The following is a 19,075-nucleotide window of genomic DNA, read 5'->3' as shown; positions in this document are numbered from 1 at the left end:
GGAAAACTCGGTAATTCTGTAATTAATTGAAAATTAATATTGAGCATGAATCCATTCATGATGGATCACACCTTCCTACACAGAGTTCTAAAGCTATCATGTTGTGGGGGGAGGGTCTAGCTATCTTACAAATACACTCTTTAAAGTAATACATAAGCACAAAATAATTAGGGAGACATATGAAGTTGGAACTTCATCTAGGACAGCGATTTTCAACGATGTGCTGCGGCACACGGGTGCGCCACAAGAATTCCTAAAACTGACTGCTTACTCAGGGGCACTGACCTCTTTTCTCTTAGACTGTCAAATTAAAAAAACATGACAACAGACAACACAATAACCGTTCAGTGTGAATGAATGAAAATTACACCTATTTTTTTCATCAGATTTGCAAAAAAAATTGTTGGTGTGCCGCAGACTTTTAGACATTAGTTTGGGTGTGCCACAAGGTGAAAAAGGTTGAGAATCGCAGATCTAAAAGAAAGCTTCTCATGGGGAAGGGTGTTCTTTGCCTGATACAGATCTGCCCGGTTTCCAGGCAGCTCTCCCACATTGGTCACCACGGAAACGAGATGCTCAGGAAGCGGGCGCCCATGGGCTAAGGTATAAAAGCTGCCCCAAACCCCTGCTACTGGCTCAAAAGTACCTCATACAGTCCGTTCCATCTATAGATAAGCAAATCAGGTAAACTCTGAAGCTTTCATTGAGGCCCCACTCCTTCCAAAACAAACAGTAGCTCTATGTCTTGCTTGTAACCCGGGTCCACTGTGAGCGCAGATGGCAGGTGCCCACCTGCACAGGTGCCTCTTCCTCACCCGCAGGGATCACCCTTTCACCCCTTTGCATGTATAACCTAAAAGTCCTTTGAGAAGTCTGCAACTTTCTGTGATGTTTGACATGGAGGGAAACCACTCTGGGGACTCCAGAACAGAAGTAATCCCCACTCTGATAGCTATTCCCAGAGCGCGTACAGAAGCAGATCTTACGAAATAACTTCTTGGCTCCAGAGAAGAAACCGGGCGGGTTTCCTTAATTGGGCTTGGCAAGAGGGGCGCATCCTGAGTGGGGCTGATGGGCCAGGTGATGACGGAGGTCTATTACTCAGTGGAATGCAAACTGCACCGTGGACACACCCAAGGATGACGGTCACACCCACTAGTTATCCAAAGTCACAGTTAAGCAGGAAATGTAGTTAAGTTGTGGACATAAATTGTGATACAACGAGAAACATGAATGTAAAGGGCCTGTCGTTGGTGACAACCTGCCCTCAGGGCACTCTACAGATCGCAGGTAGCATCTGTCGGGTCCCAAAACACCAGGTGAGAGGAGTCACCAGGGAGAGATTTAAGGAATCATCCACGTCTGGTAATTCAAGAGGGGGAACTGGCATCTCCCCTTTTCAATGTCGTTTTATATCAACAAACTGCCCAAAGGGTATGTGACCTTATCTCCCCTGTTCTTCTCACTAACCGTAATTTATCATCTGGAAAGGGCAGGATATCTTTGTTTAATTTGAAACTATTCTGTCGGAAATGTGAATTTCCCCCCCCCCAGGATACTGCCGTAGTTTATGCACCCAAACGACAGCTAGAGTTTTATTAGGCATTGATAAAAATTGCATTTTTTGTGATGAATGTTTCACCTGCATTCTCTCACTTAATTCTCAACATAAAGCCTGAAAGTTTAGTACCAATATGACCCCAAGTTTAAAAATAAGCTGGTTGACTTAACAATGTACACAAACTGGCCAACATCACACATCTCTAAGTGGCGATAAATAATCCAGAGTTTAGAGAGACAACCCTGGTCGTAACCACTATGTAATAAATACTATAGTGGCCATGAGTGTTTACAATGAGGACTGGCCCACACTAAAGCACAGAGAGTATACAACAGAGAGAATGAACAGATCCGTGTTCCAGGCAAAATCCTTAAAAGTAAAAAACTCTACCCTTTACATCTGATTGCAACAATGTGTCACTTTCATTATAACTTTGCATTTGTAACAAGCAAATAAAACCAACAATTACAGTAATAAGATGCAGTCTGCTTTTGTAAGAAAAATAGTTTTATAATGTTTTTATAACATTATAGTTACATAGTTATCTCCAGGGATGGTAACTACCTATCTTAACCCACAAAATTGTTTTCAGATCTTCTGAGGACAATTAAAGTCATTGTAAAAGATTGGTTTCCCTGCCTTTCACTTCCAGGAAGTTTAGCACAAATTGCATTTAATTAGACAGATTTTTCTTGGATCCTTAGATTTCTCCCTGAATTCCTAAGATTGCTTATAGGCATTTACATTTCTTTTTGTGTTGTTTATGAGTCTTAGAAAATGACCTTTTGCTCCTTGCTTCGTTAGAACATGAATGTAGGAGATGGAATTTCTATGGCAGAACTGAAACAGTACCTATTATCTCAAGTTAAAGTTAATTGTAAAATTAGAAAATAGAAAAAAGTTATCGATCTGCATGCTACCTTAACACAATATTTTTGCAATATCCATTCTGGTGCTTTTTAAGAAAAGATGAAGGAAAACAAAAACACCCTTGGGATATGAAACAAAGCCGCTGGTGCAAAAAGAACTTACTTATAAAAAAGAATTGCAGATTGCTGCAATATGCAAAGAAGGATGTTAAATTGATTAAAGTAATAGCTATGAATGTCCCCCAAGGGATCACATGCTCCCAAATCATAGGGCAGGGGGAAGAAAAACTGGCTGGCTTTTTTTTTTTTTAATGGTAACTCTCAAAAACTAAAATTTTAACTTGTTCAATTATTTTAAAAACCACATTCCACTGAGTTATAATTGTGGACTGCTGAAGACAGACGTTTTCCCAGGCTGAGCATATGTTTAATTCTGGGAATGATGTGGCAAAGTCAACCACCCACTACAAGCTGGGAAACAATGTAAGTGAGAGACAGGGCAGCCACACCCTGCCGAGGTGGGTTCTCATTTCGTTGTTTTGCATCCTGCCATAATCAAGCCCCATTAGTTTTAAGTATAATCTGTGTGTTCTTCCAGAGTTCAGGACCTCAGAAATGAATACCCATGTGGCTGCTTCTGGAGCTGGTATAGCAAGTATGGTTCATCTGGACCTGGGTCTGAAATGTTCAAAGCGTGTGTTTTCAAGAATTAAGTATGAACTGCACCAAGCTCAAAGTGCAAATGGGGGGGTGGGGGTCATTGTCTTACGTGCCTGGAGATCCTCCTGAAGTTGGCATTGGAGAGGGGTGCTTGCTAACCCCAGTGTGATATTTCTAACCACTTCTAGAGAATAAATCCTACAAAGGCCCTGCTACCCTCTGGCTTGCCCCACTAAGTAAAGGCTCTGAACACACAAAGACTACATTATATCCTGAACTGGAAACAGTGATTAATCATTAATCAGTCACTCCACCAGCAGCAGATTACAGGTGATAACACACGGAACACCCACAGCTCAAGGTGTGACCTCCAGGCACACCCCCTCAGCACTCCGGGCTGCTTCTCTGCATCCCCTGCCACTCCCCTGCTCCCCCACTGCCCGCAGCCCAATTCTTGCCTCCTCTGTAACGCAAGTCAAGGTTTTAGTGGTTCCTTCCTCTTTTTTTAATGAAGTTTTTATGTTTCCTGATGCAAAAAGTCCACTCAGTGTCACATTTCACAGATCAAAAGAAATGCACAGCCAGGAAGTCAAGTTAATCTTTGCAGAGCCTTTAACTGATATTTCTCCTTGAGCTTCAGAGGTGCCCCTGTCTTACAATGACTGGTTCACTCCTGGTCTAAAACCCAAACAATGTCACATTCCATAAAGAGTGGTGTGGTGCCTCCCTAATAGAATCCTGAACCAAGTAACATAGGAATCTCACAAACATATATACACATGTATGTCTAGTTATATGCATATGTGTGAGTATACATATGTGTGTATTATGTATGCATCCACACACATGCTCCTTCCACAAGGGAAGGCCACTCAAAGGCATCAAGCTCTTACCTGGTTTCTGCCTGCTCAGAGGTGCAAACAGCCCTGGCCATCCAGACTCTTCCCCACCCACCACTTCTCCAGCCTCATCTCGGTCCCCCTCACTCATGACTGACGCAGCATGATCGAGCTCTTTCAGTTGCTCACAGATGTCATGCTCTCTCTCTCTCTCTCTCGCCTCCCAGTTTTCTGACAAAATATTTCCTTTCCTCTGCTCAACACCTGACTACTTCCTGATCTTCCTGTGGGTCTCAATTTAGATGTCCCTTCCTCCAAGAAGCCCTCCATGCTGCACCCATTCCCATCCAAGTTAATACTCCTCCTCTGCACTCCTAGGATGCCCTGTAGCTTAAATGCCCAGGGACTTGTCTCGACAGAAGGTGCCAAAGACACAGGGCCCCTTCTCTTCCCTGACCTGGAAAGACATTACAAATGATAGGTGCTCAATATTTATTTGATGACTTATAATTAAAATTGACTGGTTTATCTGTTTGCACCAATTTTCCCATTAACAAATAGCTTCTACATATGGGCTATAAAAGACATTATTTATATGTGATTACATGGCATTCTGAATATTTCAAATAAACCTCAAAAAGAAGGTAAATCGACAATACCAAGGAATTCTTCCAAGGTTTTGGATCCGTCCATAACAAATCTTTTCTACCCAAATGGTGAAAGTATGTAATAACACAGAACTCAGGTAGAAACCTGTTTGCTCTCATTTGTAAAAAAAAAACAAAAAAAAACACAGAGTTGAGAGAGAATTCCTGCTGAATAACTCTTCTCTGCAGAAGTCACCAGTGTGTACTCATTCCCTAAACCAGTGGCTGCGTTAGTATTAAAATAAGAGATAGCATAATGCGCAACGTCCTGTTACTCAGCGCAGGAGGGCGTGACACGTCCTAATTTACTGAATATCTAATTGCCAATCAGTTATCTATTCCAAAAGTTGACTACAGATTTTTAAAGAACTAAAATAAAATGCATCCGGTGCAGGCGTCCAACCACGAACAGAGCAGTGCTGTGCTCATTCACGAAGGTGCTTCGCTATTGGGCGGTCTCTCTTGGGGGGTGGGGGACAGTCATTCCCCTTCTCCCATTTTTTCTCAACTTTATTCAGACTTTGTCCCCTCCAACCCGCCAAAACGACCCTGTCCAGTGCTCCAGTGTCCTCCACACGGCCTAATACAGTGGTTAATTCTCAGCCCTTCCCTGTGGTCTAACCACAGTATCGGCCCAGCGGGTCACTCCTTCTGGAGCCGCTTCCTCCCTGGCCCCTCAGACACGCCCTCTCCTGGTTTCCTTCTCGCTGGAAGCAACTCACAGCCGTCTCTGCTGGTCGCTTATCTCCCAGACCTACAGGTTGGGACGCCCCAGACTTCCTGTCTCCCTCTGCTCCCTCGTTTGGTGACATCATCCAGTCTCAAAGCCTTAATGCCACGCCTACTCCGATGGCCACCAAATTTCTATCCAGTCCCAACCTCCCCCATTAATCCAGACACACGTACCTAACAACCTACTTCCTTCAGTGGACTGACAGGCATTGCCAATTTCAAATCCCAATAGTCCCTTAACTTGCTCCTGCCACGCTTCCGCCTCTGATCAGTCCTGCCAACTGCCCAGACCAAAAGTTTTATGGGCGGCCTCTCAAACCAGGCCACCCTGGGGGTTAGTCCTGCTGACCTCTCAGAACTCCCAGAACACGATGCCTCTGCCGGAGGCCAGGGTACCACCTGGACCAAGCATCGCAGCCATAGAGCCTTTTTTTTTCAACTTACCTTTTAAATAATTTTTTTGTTTTTCAAGTACAGTTGACATACAATATTATATTAGTTTCAGGTGAACATGATAGAGATTAGACATTTATAGAACTTAAGAAGTGATCGCCCAAAATTTCCAGTGCCCACCTGGCGGTACACATAGTTCTCACAATATTATTGGCTATATTCCCTACGCTGTACTTCACACCTCCGCCTGTTTTTATAACTGCCGATCTGCACATCCTAACCCACAGCATCTTAACTGGTTCCACCTTTGCCCTCTTGGTCCTCTCAACATGGCAAACGTTGTGCACTTAAAATATAAACCTGATAGCACTCCTTGGCTCAGAACAACCCTCCAACAGCTCCCCAAAACACCAAACGAAAGCCAAGAGCCACAGAAGGACCCCTGAGGCTCTGCACCAACCGGTCTCCCTCTCCTCTCCCATCTCTTCCTCCTGCTGCTGCTCTTCCTTTTCGCTCCAGTCACGCTGGCCTCCTCGTTCCTTCCACGTGTCAGACACTCTCCTGTCTCGGGGCATTTGCACCTGCTTTCCCTCTGCCGAGCACACTTTTCCACGTGTCAGCTGCACTGCCCGCTGAAATCTTCCTCTGGCCGCATCCCCACTGCCTTCCTGCATCCACTCTGACCCTTCCCTGCAGTGTACATCCTCTCTCTGTGCTACGAGTTTCACCTACGGTCCCTCTACACCTGTCAGCTGCAGGAAGACAGGAACTATCGCTTATTTTGTTCTCTGCACTTTCCTCAGCTCGGGACCAGGGCCGTACACTGTAGGCACTCAATAAATACCTGTTGAATAAACTCATGGTGACCATCAACCCTCGTCAGACTTGGTAAAAGTGTCAGTTAACAAGTCATCCAATTTAACAGACTGAGGCTATGAAGAATTAGGGGGTATTTCTCCTAAGGCGTCCCAGTGATACGGCCCTTCGTTGAAAACCTCATTTCCAGAGCTACAATGAATGTGACGGGGACCCTCATTTCAGAATACCAGGTGCATGGTGTTAGTATTCATTTAAAAACCATAGATGAGAATTGAGCAAGTTTGAGTGGAACTGTCCCCATGCAGAGCACTAGGAAAGATTATTTTAGGAAAAAATAAACTACCATTTTATAGCTGGTCCTATTGAATAAAAAATCTTGTTACTATTAATTGGAGAATCAGGTTAACTTTGCCTGAGGGGAATCACATGAGAAATCACCTCTGTCTCTGAGGGTTGGTTGGGCCAGTGATGAATAAGAAAACAGCCAGGCCACGCCTGTTGAGCAAGCGCCTGCCACGCCCTCCCGGTCACTGCAGGCCCTTGAAGAGCCTGCACATCCTTGGCACTATTCCGGTTGAGACTTCTACTCACCGTTTGCTTTGGCAACCCCAACGAGGCACTGATCACAGGGAACCGGTTCACCCGCCCACACAGCAACTGCGGCCAGATGCGTTAGCCAGACGACTTATCTCGCTAAGACCTCAGGGATGACTCCAGATGCATTCTGCATTAATCAGCACTGACTTTCTATCCCCATTTACAGGCTGTCCTAATCCTCTCTCTTTTATTTTGTGTTCTAAGACTCAGAAAGTGCTGTACGGAAATAATTCTGGGTGTTATATTCATGTATATTGCATCATTTCACACCCAAGGGTGAGGACCTGAGTTTCAGCTAACGCCAGCCTATTTTAACACTTTTCATGCGCCAAACTGCAGGGTGTTTACACCTCATGAAAACATGAGACTGTTCTAGTGCTGCTCTGAGAGAGGGCACTTTCTAATGGCTGCTTTGTAAAGCGTTTAAGTCAAGATGTTGGTACCACGCAAGAGCTATTAGCTACAAATCAGAACCACTTCTGAGGCTGGTGCCTGTATGCTGGACCCACTCCTGAACCCGCAGAGCAACTCCTCTCAGAAGTCAAAGGCACCGCCCCGTGAAGGTACAGAAGCACAGAACATGCACCTGAGGCCCCTTCTCACCGCTCCCACATTCAGACCCTTGTACAGGCTTCCTGACTGCTCCTGGGCAGGGCCTCTCTCAGCTTTTCCTCCTCCTCTCTCTCCCAGGGCCTCCGCGGGGTAGCTCAGGCCTCTCCGATTCCCACCCAGAGTCCACCCATGTGCCTCCTGGTGCTGGTCTCTCAGCCTCTCCTCAACCCTCCCCACTTCCCACAGTTCTGCAGCAATCTCTTCCTCTCAAACCCCTGTATTATTTCCTCACTGTCCACTGAATTGATAATAAACTTCCTCAAAGTCAGAGGCTCTCAAGCTGCACTGCCCAGACCACGTGACAATTCCTGCTTGTGCACTGAAGGGTCACTCACAATGGCCGGCTGGGCTCATCAACTCAGATGAGTATTTCTGCCTTAACAACACCTGCATGGAATCACATACTGCAGTTTTAGAAGTAGCACTAGCTAAGTAGCAAAATGCAATTATGGTAATAAACAGATTTACTAAATAGTTGACGAGTTACTATACAGTTTACTGTATTCACACCATATAGGTATGTTTCTCACTTGGATGGTTAACACCTGAGCACAGCTCTCCACAGAGGGAACTGGCTATCGGATATATTTTGTTTGTCCTATGCAAAAAATAAACAACAAAAACAAAAAAAAATCTATGGACGGTTTTCTGAAAATGGGAGTATCATATAGAAATCCAGATTTCCAGCTTTATTTCAAGACAAAAGAAAAATCAGAACACCTAGAAACTGTAAGTCCACAGTCAGCAGAAACTGAGCAATGTGTCTTTGTATATGCCACCGTCTCCACCACTCCTATTGTATCACATGCCTTATTGTCTCACATTTCAATTTCTTGCATTGTCTGCCTGGACACTGTAGGCATCTGAGTTGGCAACTTTGTTGCAAGTCTCCATGCCGTTCCTGATCTTCAGCTGTCACTCCTGTAAGTATCATTTTTACTGTGGATTCTCTTGTCCTTTTTCAACTTCAGGGACTCCCAGACCCTATCTGCCTTGATTTAACATCCATGTGCTAGGACAAAAGAGCTTTTTACCTAGAGCTGCAACATAGTTGCCACTCTGAGTATTTCTCTTTTCAGTGTTTCTCCTCCTCACTTCTCTTCGCATCTGCTTGTGCTGTTCAAAGCCAAAGTGTGAGTGCTAAGTGAAAGAAAATGATCTGCTCCCTCTCAAAACGGCATCAGGGGAAGGGTGTTACACTCCGTTCCTCTATGAGATCAGGGTCTGGAGATTCCACACAAAGCCCAAACAGACCTAAATCATGGCCCTACTAATGTGTTTTCCTGGGGCTGGGCACTCACAAAGGAACACAACAAAAGGAGGGAGGGGGGACCCAGGGTAGAGCCCCTGGGGGTTGGGGTGCAGATTTAACTCTTCCCTGCCCACTCTACAAAAAGCACGCTTATAGACCTAGGTGCCTTAACTGACCCACTGAAACCTGTAATGTCCTTCCCTGAAGGAAAACTTCCTAGTCAACCATGACATACGAGAGACAGTCTAACCGACACCAATTATTTTTGTACATTCCACGTCAGTGGCATCAACCAGTGGTTCTGTAACCAGCCCCAGCATCGCCTGGGTCACCAGTTAACACACCGCATCCTGGGTACCAGCCCGACTTTCTGATTCTGTGGGTCTGGGGTGGGGCCCGGGAATTCACATGGCTAAGTTCCCTGGTGAGGCTGATGCGGAAGAAGTGAGTTCAAGAACAATAGTGACAAGCTGTTGGGAGGCACCACATGGACGTGGCTGGGAAAGGGCCTCTCGACAATCTCAGTTTAAAAATATCAGGAGCCAGGTACAATCGTGGTGTATTTATAGGCGCTCATGAGGTATCCCGATTAGGCAGTGCCAAACAAGAATGCAGAATTTCTCCACCTCCAAAATGGGTCTTTCTTCACAGGTCAGCTCTGTAGCTGACTTTCCAACTTGGCCTAGGGCTGCCTGTAACCACACTACTTCATATCACATGTCTCCAGACATCTTACTCACAAGGAATATTTATGTTTCTTTAAACGCTTATTACGGACAATTTTAGGCTTTAGTGTAGTCGGTCATTTTCACAAATGCTGCTCACAGCCGTGCCATCTGCTCACGGTTAGTGCGAGGCTCCAGCTGGAGTGCATGTCAAGACGCTGCTGACAACGGCAGGTGTTCCATTACTTGAAGTCTGGCCCACTCACCACCTTGAACTAGCCTGTCCTCTACTGCAAAGACCACGCTCCAGGTCCTCCTTAAGATGCTGTAATATAAAAGTACTCTGAGGACAGAAAAGACTGTTCGACTCGCACAGGGTCGAGTTGGAAACACCGACACGTGCATGTGCCCAGGGGCACACACGTGTTCTCTGCTAAACCCCCAAGCCCTGAATTTCCCCTCTGCGGCCAATCTCTGAAAATAGGAAATAGAATGTTTCCTCTCACTCCAACGGTTTTCCTCAGGAAAGCATGATTCAGATTATCATAATCAGGGCCTTGGCTGGTGGAGAACACTTTCGGGATTTTCCTCTGAGAGGGCTGATGGATATTATCTTTAAGGTCAGGGGTGGAGGGATGAGGTGTGTGCATAGTGAGAGAAAGCTTCCAGGTTATTCTACACCTACCTGCCCTCGATTCCCTGCCACCTTCTCCTCCCCTGGTGAGATGCACTGTTTAAAAATGTGTTCAACTCTCACCTGTTGAAAATTTTTCAAGATACCAGCTATTCAGCCAGAAATACGGTGGCCCTAGCGCAAAAGTACGACGACAGTCTAGCAGTGGAGCAAATATTTAAAATCAGATCTCTCTATCACCTCCTTGTTTTTAAGGACTCAAATAGTTTTTAAGTTTTCATACAGAAAAAGCTTTCTAATTTTTCCAACCTACCGACCTGCGTGCTAAGGAACTGTTTTGCTCTAATAAACACAACTGCATTTGGCCTTGTGATCCCAGGTTTAAAAACTGTTCCATCAGCCATTTGATGTCAAAGAAAACAAACTAGGCTAAGTCCGCTTCCACAAAAACCCTATTCATAGACGAATAAACAGCTTCAGAAACTGTAGCTCCCAGCAAAATGTGCCAGGAAAGAACAATGACGTGCACGAAGCATGTGAACGCAAAAGAAAGATCTCCACTCTCGTTTTCAGTGAGAGAGTAACCAGGATGAGGGGAGGGCCGGGAGCTGTGGGAATACTGGCCGGGAAAGAATACGTGTATCGAGGGCTCCCAATTTCAAATATGACTTTACAATTACTGGGATGTGAAGGTATCAATGAACCCACTGTACCTAGAACTTGGGTTCTCAGATGCTGGAGCCACCAAGATACCATCACCTCCAGATACTGCAGGGCCTTCCAACTGGATTCCTGAATTCATTTCTGCCCCAAGAACGCAAATCAGATCAAGTTACTCCCCTACTTTCCAAAACAACTAGAAAAAATGGCCAAGATGAGACCCTACCTGACCTGGCCTCTGTGTGTCTCTCTGCCCCCCATCAGCACCCACCGCCACCCCACCACCTGTGCCCTTCGGAGTGACTCCACCGCCCTTCCTTTCCTCAAACATGCCAAACTCATTCACACCTCAGGGCCTTTGTTTGCACGACCTGTTTTTCTGCCTACAGTGCTCTTCCCCCTAATTTTGCAATGGCTGGTTCCTTCTTGTCATCATGCCTCAGTGGCATCTTCTCAGGAGACACCCCGATGACACCACCCAAAAATGCCCCCCCACTTCCCCAGTTGCTTGCCTTCACATCTCTGCTTTACTTTGAGCTTATCGGTAGCTGATATTTTCTTGTCCATCTGTTCTGTTGTGGTGGTGGCTGGTGGTACTGCTGATCGTCACCCCCACTTCTCCCACATTGAAGCAAGGACCCAACTTGACCCCGGCACCTGGAACACAACTGGACTGCCAGCACCTACAATGATACCTGGAACTTAGTAGGTCCTCAGAGAGCTGCCACTAAACCTTTCTGTGACCCCACCTTCATCTGAGACGTACAAGGTCCTCAAAGGAAATGAGAGGAAACTATCACACAATGAGAAGGCAGAACAAGGAGCTGATTTAACTTACCACCAATGAGAAGGCAGAACAAGGAGCTGATTTAACTTACCACCAATGAGAAGGCAGAACAAGGAGCTGATTTAACTTACCACCAATGAGAAGGCAGAACAAGGAGCTGATTTAACTTACCACCAGTGAGAAGGCAGAACAAGGAGCTGATTTAACTTACCACCTGTGTGCCAATAAAAGGTGGAAGGGGTCGTCATGAATTTTTAGCAAGCATGTGAAAGGCGACTATCAACCAAACTTACTCTTGACTAAGAATAAGTCAAGAACTTTGTGAAGATTTGCATTATGCAAAGTGCTGTTCCCATATTTCCTCTTTTAATTCTAAGTAAAATTCTGTGACTTGGTTATTATCAGTCCCAGTTGCCAGATGAGAAAACTAAGGAAGGCTTTGGTGAAGGAAATTTACTTCCCTAGACTTTTGAACCAGTTAGTGCCAGGGACTGAAGTTGAATCCAGTTCTATTTTCTTTCAAAGCCTATGTGTCGTTCACTTTAACTGCCTGACCTCTCTCCCAAAGCAGTTAAAGGAAAGATGTGAAGAATCAAAAGCAAGCATGAAATGGGGTTTACAAAAGTTACAGGTGTTTCTTAAAAAAGTTAAATGTATTGTGAGTTTGTGTGTTGTGATTCTACCAACCTGAAATGTTACTTATATCAGACAAAAGGTTTGTAATATAACACTCAAAATAAAAATAAAAATTAGCCCTGGTTGGTGTGGCTCAGTGGCTTGAGTACTGGCCTATGAAGCAAAGGGTCGCCGGTTCAATTCCCAATCAGGACACATGCCTGGGTTTAAGGCCAGGTCCCCAGTAGGGGGCATGCGAGAAAGAATCACACACCGATGTCTCTCTTCTTCTTTCTCCTTCCTTCCCTCTCTCTAAAAATAAATAAATTATTTAAAGAAAAAAAATAAAAATTAGATAAAGATAGTCAAAAGAGAAATCACTCCATCACTGACTTGTCTTCTGAAACAATAAACTACAATAAAAACAAATTAATTGGCATTAAATACTAAAAATACTAAAAGGTCAGGTCCAAAATATGTAAGGTTCTGCTTAAGCTGTGGAAATTTTTTTAAAAAAGGAAAATTAAGAAAAGGTACATCTCACGAGTATACACCCTACAAGGACAATCAGGAAACACAGAAGTGGGGTGTTCTTTGAAGCCGCCCCTTTCCCACAGCTGTCAGTTAGCAGAGAACAGACTGCACCCTCCGTCCCTCCGGACGGAAAAGCAGAACAGAAGCCTGCGCGGAGCGCGGTCCAAACGCCTGGCCTTTGACCTCGGATGACTCATGTCACATCCAAAAGCCTGTTTCCTCATCTGCAACGGAGATGTGCCTTCGCTGTGCGTGTCTTGGGCCTGTGACAAAAGTCAAGTGGGAACAAATGCGGAGAACTCTGCAGAGGCCGAGTTCATAAAACTTGCTCTATTCATTAAGAGCCCAGAGTATGGCTAAGCCAGTGGTGAAAACTCCAGAAACAGCACAAAGGGAGAGTAAAGAGAGAAAGCAAGGTGAGAAGATGAAACGTCCCAGAGCTTGCAGACCACAGAGTAGGGAGGGTCAAAAGCCAAGGCAGTGCCACCAAAGTGGTGACACAGAAAAGAGAGGCCCCCGCAACCCTCAGTGTGTGAAGTGAACTCAAAGGGAGGTGGGCAGGGGAGGCCTGCGCAAGAAGGGGTCACCTCCCAATCTCCAAGGACTTAGACTGAGACACCTTGCCTTGGCACAGCCCATACTTTCGGATTTTGAGACCCGCCCTGGTCATTTACTCCTGAATGACATGCAGTGTCCTTTTCCACCAACCATAAAATCTCCCCCCAAAAGCAACTCTGTGTGATGAACCCAAATCAACTCCGTGTCACTGGCCCAAAGCTCATCTCATCCTTCAAAGTCTCCCTGAGGACCCTGGGGACAAACTTGAACCACAGCCCACTGACCACCCCACAATGTCCTTCTTACTACTCGTCTTAAAAAAAAAAAAGTTGTTATGAGAACTCTTCAATCCCAAGGAATATGTAAGAAATCTCAGAGGAACGATCTCGTTTAGTTTGCTGAGAATTACCTGATGCTGTTGCTAGGTGGTGCTTATAAATATAAGCACACACCCTAAGATGAACTTTTTGCTTTACTCAGTGGCCTGGCGGTCAAGCATCCTCAAATTAAGTGTCATCACTGGAGAACTTAAATCAAAGAGACTGAGCCCAGGTCAGACTGGAGAGCAGGACCTACCAACAGAGTGTGAAGACGCGTTTGCACCTGCTTGATAGACCAGTGCTTCCCAAACTGTACTGAGCACACCGGTCCCCCAGGACCCAGGTAAAATGCAGATTCCGACTCACTGGCCTGTGAATCTGCATCTCTAACAATCTCCTGGGTGAGGCAGGTGCCACAGGGGTCAGCTGTTGACAGCAAGAGTCGGTCCTAAGGCTAGCTAGGCTCACTAGAAGTCCGGTGACTATAAGAAAAAACTTGAGACAATACGTTCTGAAGGTTCACGATATTGAAAAGAAGCATCTATGCTTCGGCTAACCGAGACCCTTCCGGCAGCTGCAAGTGCTGGCCGGCATCCTCCGAGTGGTGGGCTGATAGCAGGGAAATCTCTCAGGCACCGACTGCCCCCTGAGTGGAAGGCATCAACCTCAGGACAGACCATTTACATCTTGGAGCTATAGGATAGAGAGGAAGCAATAAAAACAAGGAGTGGTGATTTACTGAGAACTTACATGAGATCACACAGTCCAGGGTAGGACTGGGATATGAACCCAGAGTCTGATTCCAGAGCCCACAGTGCCACCACCAAACCCCACTGCCTGGTCCAGGCCACGTGACGAGGTGACAGAGGGGACCGAGGGGGAAGAGCACTGAAGAGCACCAGCACTCACAAATATGGGACACTGAGCAAATTCTGTCCCTCTCTCTGCTTAGTTTCTTCATCTTTCCTATGGGTTCATAATGGTTTGTACACCTCGCTGGGTTTTCCGAGGATTAAATGAAGCCTAAATAAAGCACTTAACCCAGCATCTGACACTTAATAAATGCTACAGCTATTATGGTAACTTTTCAGTTATTATGATTAAGGAACCTTTACTGAACCGTGGATTAATTCGGTTCACAAACAACTTTCCTGACACACACCACACATGTGGAGTAAGGCACACGTCCACCGTGCAGCTGGCCCCACGAGCCCACAGCGCCAGTAACACACATCCCGGAATCCCGCAGGTCTGGTCGCCCCTGTGATGGACTCCCGAGCCCTCCAGGCATGACCCTGGCCAGAACCTCCGGAGCAGACAGAATGGAATGAAGTCCCACTGCCTGGGGTCAAACGCCTCTCTGTCACTTTCCGGCTGTGTGACATTGGTCAAGGTGCTGAACTTTCCTGTGCCTCAGTTTCCTCGGCTGCAAAATGGAAATAATAGTTCCTATCTCAACTGGCTGTGCATATTAAATGAGCTAACACCTGTAGGTTGCGTAGCCCCTGTGCCTGACACATTGCTAATATTTAGTGAGGATCTACTGATACTATGATCCATCGGTGACAGGATAGCTAAAGATTAATACAAATAAATAAATAATAATAACTAGATGAATCAATTCATTCTGTAGACACCAACCTTTTTCTTAATGCATACATCTGCTTAACAACATCAACGTGAGTACGGAGCGGAAAGCTCTCCACGGTGCCCATGGTCACTGCAGCCATACTCCTGGGCCACCAAGAGTGGCCAGGTCTACGTGAAGAGCTGCTTATCAGTAGGATGTATTTATAAAGTGGGGGCTGGGTAGAGGGCAAAGAGAGCTGAAAATGGTCCTATAAGCCAACAAGTTTGCATACATCAATAGTTCATTTCAAAAGTCAAATCCTCGCACACTACTCCTACGGGAACTATCCGAGGACAGCATTGCACCACGGAATTCGGGAGTGTGTAGCCTCTTGCCATCTAAAAGTTAGCCACGTACTTGCTCCTTTTGGCTTTCTAGACCCTCGTACATTAAGTATCCAGGTCATGCTCTGAAGCTGTACCGAAGAGTCCAAAAGGGCACCGGCTTGCTGTACAAAGTTGTCACGTGCTAACCACAGGTATGTAACCTAATCAGCGTCCAGCGCTCCGGGCACCCAGATACTGGAACAGCCGGAGTCGCTGTCACGTCAGGAGGAAAGTTTCCCTGGCTGAAAGCCATCTTGGCCAAGCCAGCACGTCAAGGCAACTGGATACCAAAATAATTTGCGTCTGCTCTTCCTTTTAAATGCTAAACAAACATAACAGGATGTGAATTTACACTTCTCTCCCAATCCAAAAAGGAACCAAAAAAAAAAGACAAATCTGGAGAGTGTGAAGATCTCACTCCATAATCTTCCTGTGTGCCTGTTAGCATTTTTCTGGTTGTACATTATCAAGGAGGCTGGCAGAGGCTCAGGAAAGCCAGCGTGATAAGCTGTAACCCTTTCCTTACTGGACAGCAGTGCAATAGAAATGCAAGCCACAAATGTGAGCCTCGTGTGCTATTTTTTAGGAGGGACATTTAAGAAGGTAAAACTAGACAGGTGAAATTAATTTTGCAAATAAATTTTATTTAACCCAATGTTTCCAAAATACTATCATTTCAACGTGTAATAAGGATTAAGAACTACTAATGGGATGGTGTGCACACACATGCCATGTGTACTTGACCTTTACAGACTATCACAGTTCTGACCGGCCACATTTCAACGGCTCAAGGGCCATACGTAGCGGCTGGCTACCCTGTCGGACCGAGCAGCTCTCAAAGGCAAAGACTGCCAAAATCACCAGTTTCTTCAGCAGGTAGTCTCTGCCATACGCAAGTAAAATAGACCAACTCAGTGTAGGCAAGTGGAGAACTTAGAAGTGTCTTGAACGGGGGAAGAAACCCTTTTCAAAACGGGCTCTGGGTATTTTCGGCTTTGACGTTAGTGTTTGGTCCCAAGCACGGACAATGCTATTCACTTTCTACCCACTGTACAAATACTTGTTTTCAACTTCGTTTTAAGTAAGAGCCCAGGAAATTCTGGTCACTCGACAAACCTCTGCTCAGGGCATAGTGTATGTATCCCTTCGCCTTCCCAGAAGGGCGGGAAAGAACCAGACACACCCCACTGACACGCCCATGCATCCCATTCCACGTGGTCTCTGCCTACTGCAGGCCTGCGCAATGAGACGAAGCTGATCGGTGTCCGCTGCCTCCCAGCCACGGGCGAGACAGTTTGAGGGATAACCTCATTTTACCAGTGTTACTACCCACCTCCCCGGCTTACTGTGATGACCAAGGACAATAACAGACAGAGAGCTCTTAGCAAACTGTAAAGCGCTATACAACTCTAGTTATTATTATTGAGAAAGGACCTCGTTCCTCACCTGGAAGAGCAGGTAGAAGAAAGAGAAAAGGGAGTTGTAACTGGAACAGAGATGCTGAGCTGGAGCAGGAGACCGGGGCGGGGAGGGGGCTGGTAAGGGACCCATGAAAATATTATTGTTCTTAGTGGACTTGGTTCTCTTGGAAGAATATAAAGAGGCCTGAGAAACCTCTGTTCCTTTTTTTTTTTCTCTCCTGTAAATCTTGGGAGGGAGTAAAACAGTAACCGCGACAGCCCAGAGTATACAAGCTTCTACCCCTGCTCCATCATCCATTACCTTCACATCCTACTGCTTCCCTCGTTCCAAATATGCATGAGTCAGGCCAGTGGTTCACAACAGATTTCTTCTTCCCAGGGTCTCACTGTGGCCTAAACAGGCAGCGCCACCAGGGGTACTGGCGCCTTCCCATCGCAAAAGTCACCGAGTCCCGGGCAGTCTGGCTCACAGTTTCTCCCCGACGCAAAAGCCTCAGCGTTGGCTCCGGCGCTGCCCTCTCGCCTTCTCCAACAAAAACGGAGGCTCGGCGCCCGGCCGGAGTCTCCCTGTACCTGTCCAACTGCCCCGTCATGCCTGCGAGCGCTCCAGGCAGGAGGCATTTACGAGGTCCGAGGGGAGTCATCCACACAAAGGCGCTTTGTGCCTCGCATTCCGGGACGCACAGCCAGGGCACCGGGCACCTCACCCAGGAGGTGCAGAGAGAGCCCCCCCCCCCAGTCCGACACAGGCATCCCGAACACCGCCCCCCTCAATAGAAAGGCCATCCTCACTCTTTGGTTTAAAGATGGGGTTCCCCTCGGCTTGGCACAACCCACACCCCCGGAAGCAGGGACAGAAGCGAGGGGCACACTGGCCACTCTGAAAAAGTTTGCATTGTCGCCGCCCTGCGCTGCGCTCTCAATGCTTCTCGCCCGCAGGAGGGACTGAGCACCCTTACCCCAGCTCCCCGCTGGCCCCATCTCCCGGGCTGGAGACTCCGAGCCCCGGGGCTGCTCACCTCTAGTCCAGTCCACCACTTGCTTGGGGCTCCACTTGGTCACGGGTTCCATGGTAAAAGGCTTCGCTCCTAGCTGAGCTAGAGTCGGCGGTAAAGTCCTGCTGCTCGCGTCCACTGTGTCTCCCGAAGGGTTCACCGTGCGACTGTCCCTGCGCCCCGTCAAGGATGCATGGCTGCTGTCAGTGGGTCATCCCAGCGCAGGGCAGCGCGGTGCTCCCCCCGGCACACGGGACAGCCGGCTGCTCCTCCAGCTGCCACCGTCCAGCTGCAGCTCCTTCTGCTTCCGCCACCGCCGGGAGCCCCCGACACAGCTGCTACTCCTGGGTGATGGCAGCTTCAGAAACTCGGGCCGCAACCCCAGACCCCCCTGGACTCTCCTAGCCCGCCGCTCCCCACTGCTCCTTTGAGCCTACGGCTGGGGCCACCCCTTCGGGTCCTCGGGCCTGGCGTTCGTCTCCTACTCCAGCTCCACCTCTACGCAGCGGCGTGTTCTCCCCGGGTCCCAGCTCGGCGTGCACTGGCGTCCGAGCCTTCCCGCCTGCAGGTCCCACCTCCCGCGCCGCCCTCTCGGCTGCACAGAGGCTAAGAGTCGAGTGGAGCCAGCGCGCTCGGGTTACAAAGTTTCAGCTCCGGTCGCTGCTGGCAGAATAATAAAGGGGGCGGGGCCGGGGCCCAGCGAAACTCGTGGGTGGGGGTGGGTCCGCCCGGAACGGGCAACTCCGGTTACTTTCCCTCTCTAAGCCCTCGGCTCACACACCCAGAGCGTCCCTGGCGTACTTTCCTTTTCAGGGGGCGGGTTGTAGACCGTGCGTGCTTCCTGGGGAGCCTGCGGGCTTGGGTGAGGCGTGGGTCCTATTGGTAGCGCGGCAGTCTGTCTCGCTGTGAGCAACAGTACACGCAAAAAAAAAAAAAAAAAAAAAGGAAT

At 47.3% G+C, this 19,075-nt stretch overlaps 1 protein-coding gene across 2 annotated transcripts in view; it reads right to left on the bottom strand.

The window, feature by feature from the left end:
* CNKSR3 (CNKSR family member 3) overlaps nt 1-18,793 on the bottom strand; it is a 77,044-nt gene extending 58,251 nt beyond the window's left edge. Inside the window, exon 1 of one of the 2 annotated variants that reach the window (XM_037157618.2) lies at nt 18,151-18,793. In XM_037157618.2, coding sequence (XP_037013513.2) covers nt 18,151-18,202 — 52 coding nt within the window. In that variant the 5' untranslated portion in view covers nt 18,203-18,793. The remainder of the gene's footprint in view (nt 1-18,150) is intronic. The other variant, XM_053668681.1, reaches the window with a different exon arrangement.
* Between the last annotated feature and the right edge of the window lie 282 nt (nt 18,794-19,075).

This window comes from Artibeus jamaicensis, unplaced genomic scaffold (assembly GCF_021234435.1).
Source record: "Artibeus jamaicensis isolate MK-2021 breed Jamaican fruit bat unplaced genomic scaffold, CSHL_Jam_final contig_497, whole genome shotgun sequence".
NCBI classification, from domain to species: Eukaryota; Metazoa; Chordata; class Mammalia; order Chiroptera; family Phyllostomidae; genus Artibeus; species Artibeus jamaicensis.
Note: the sequence above shows the minus strand (reverse complement) of the source record. Positions and strands in the feature narration are given on the sequence as shown.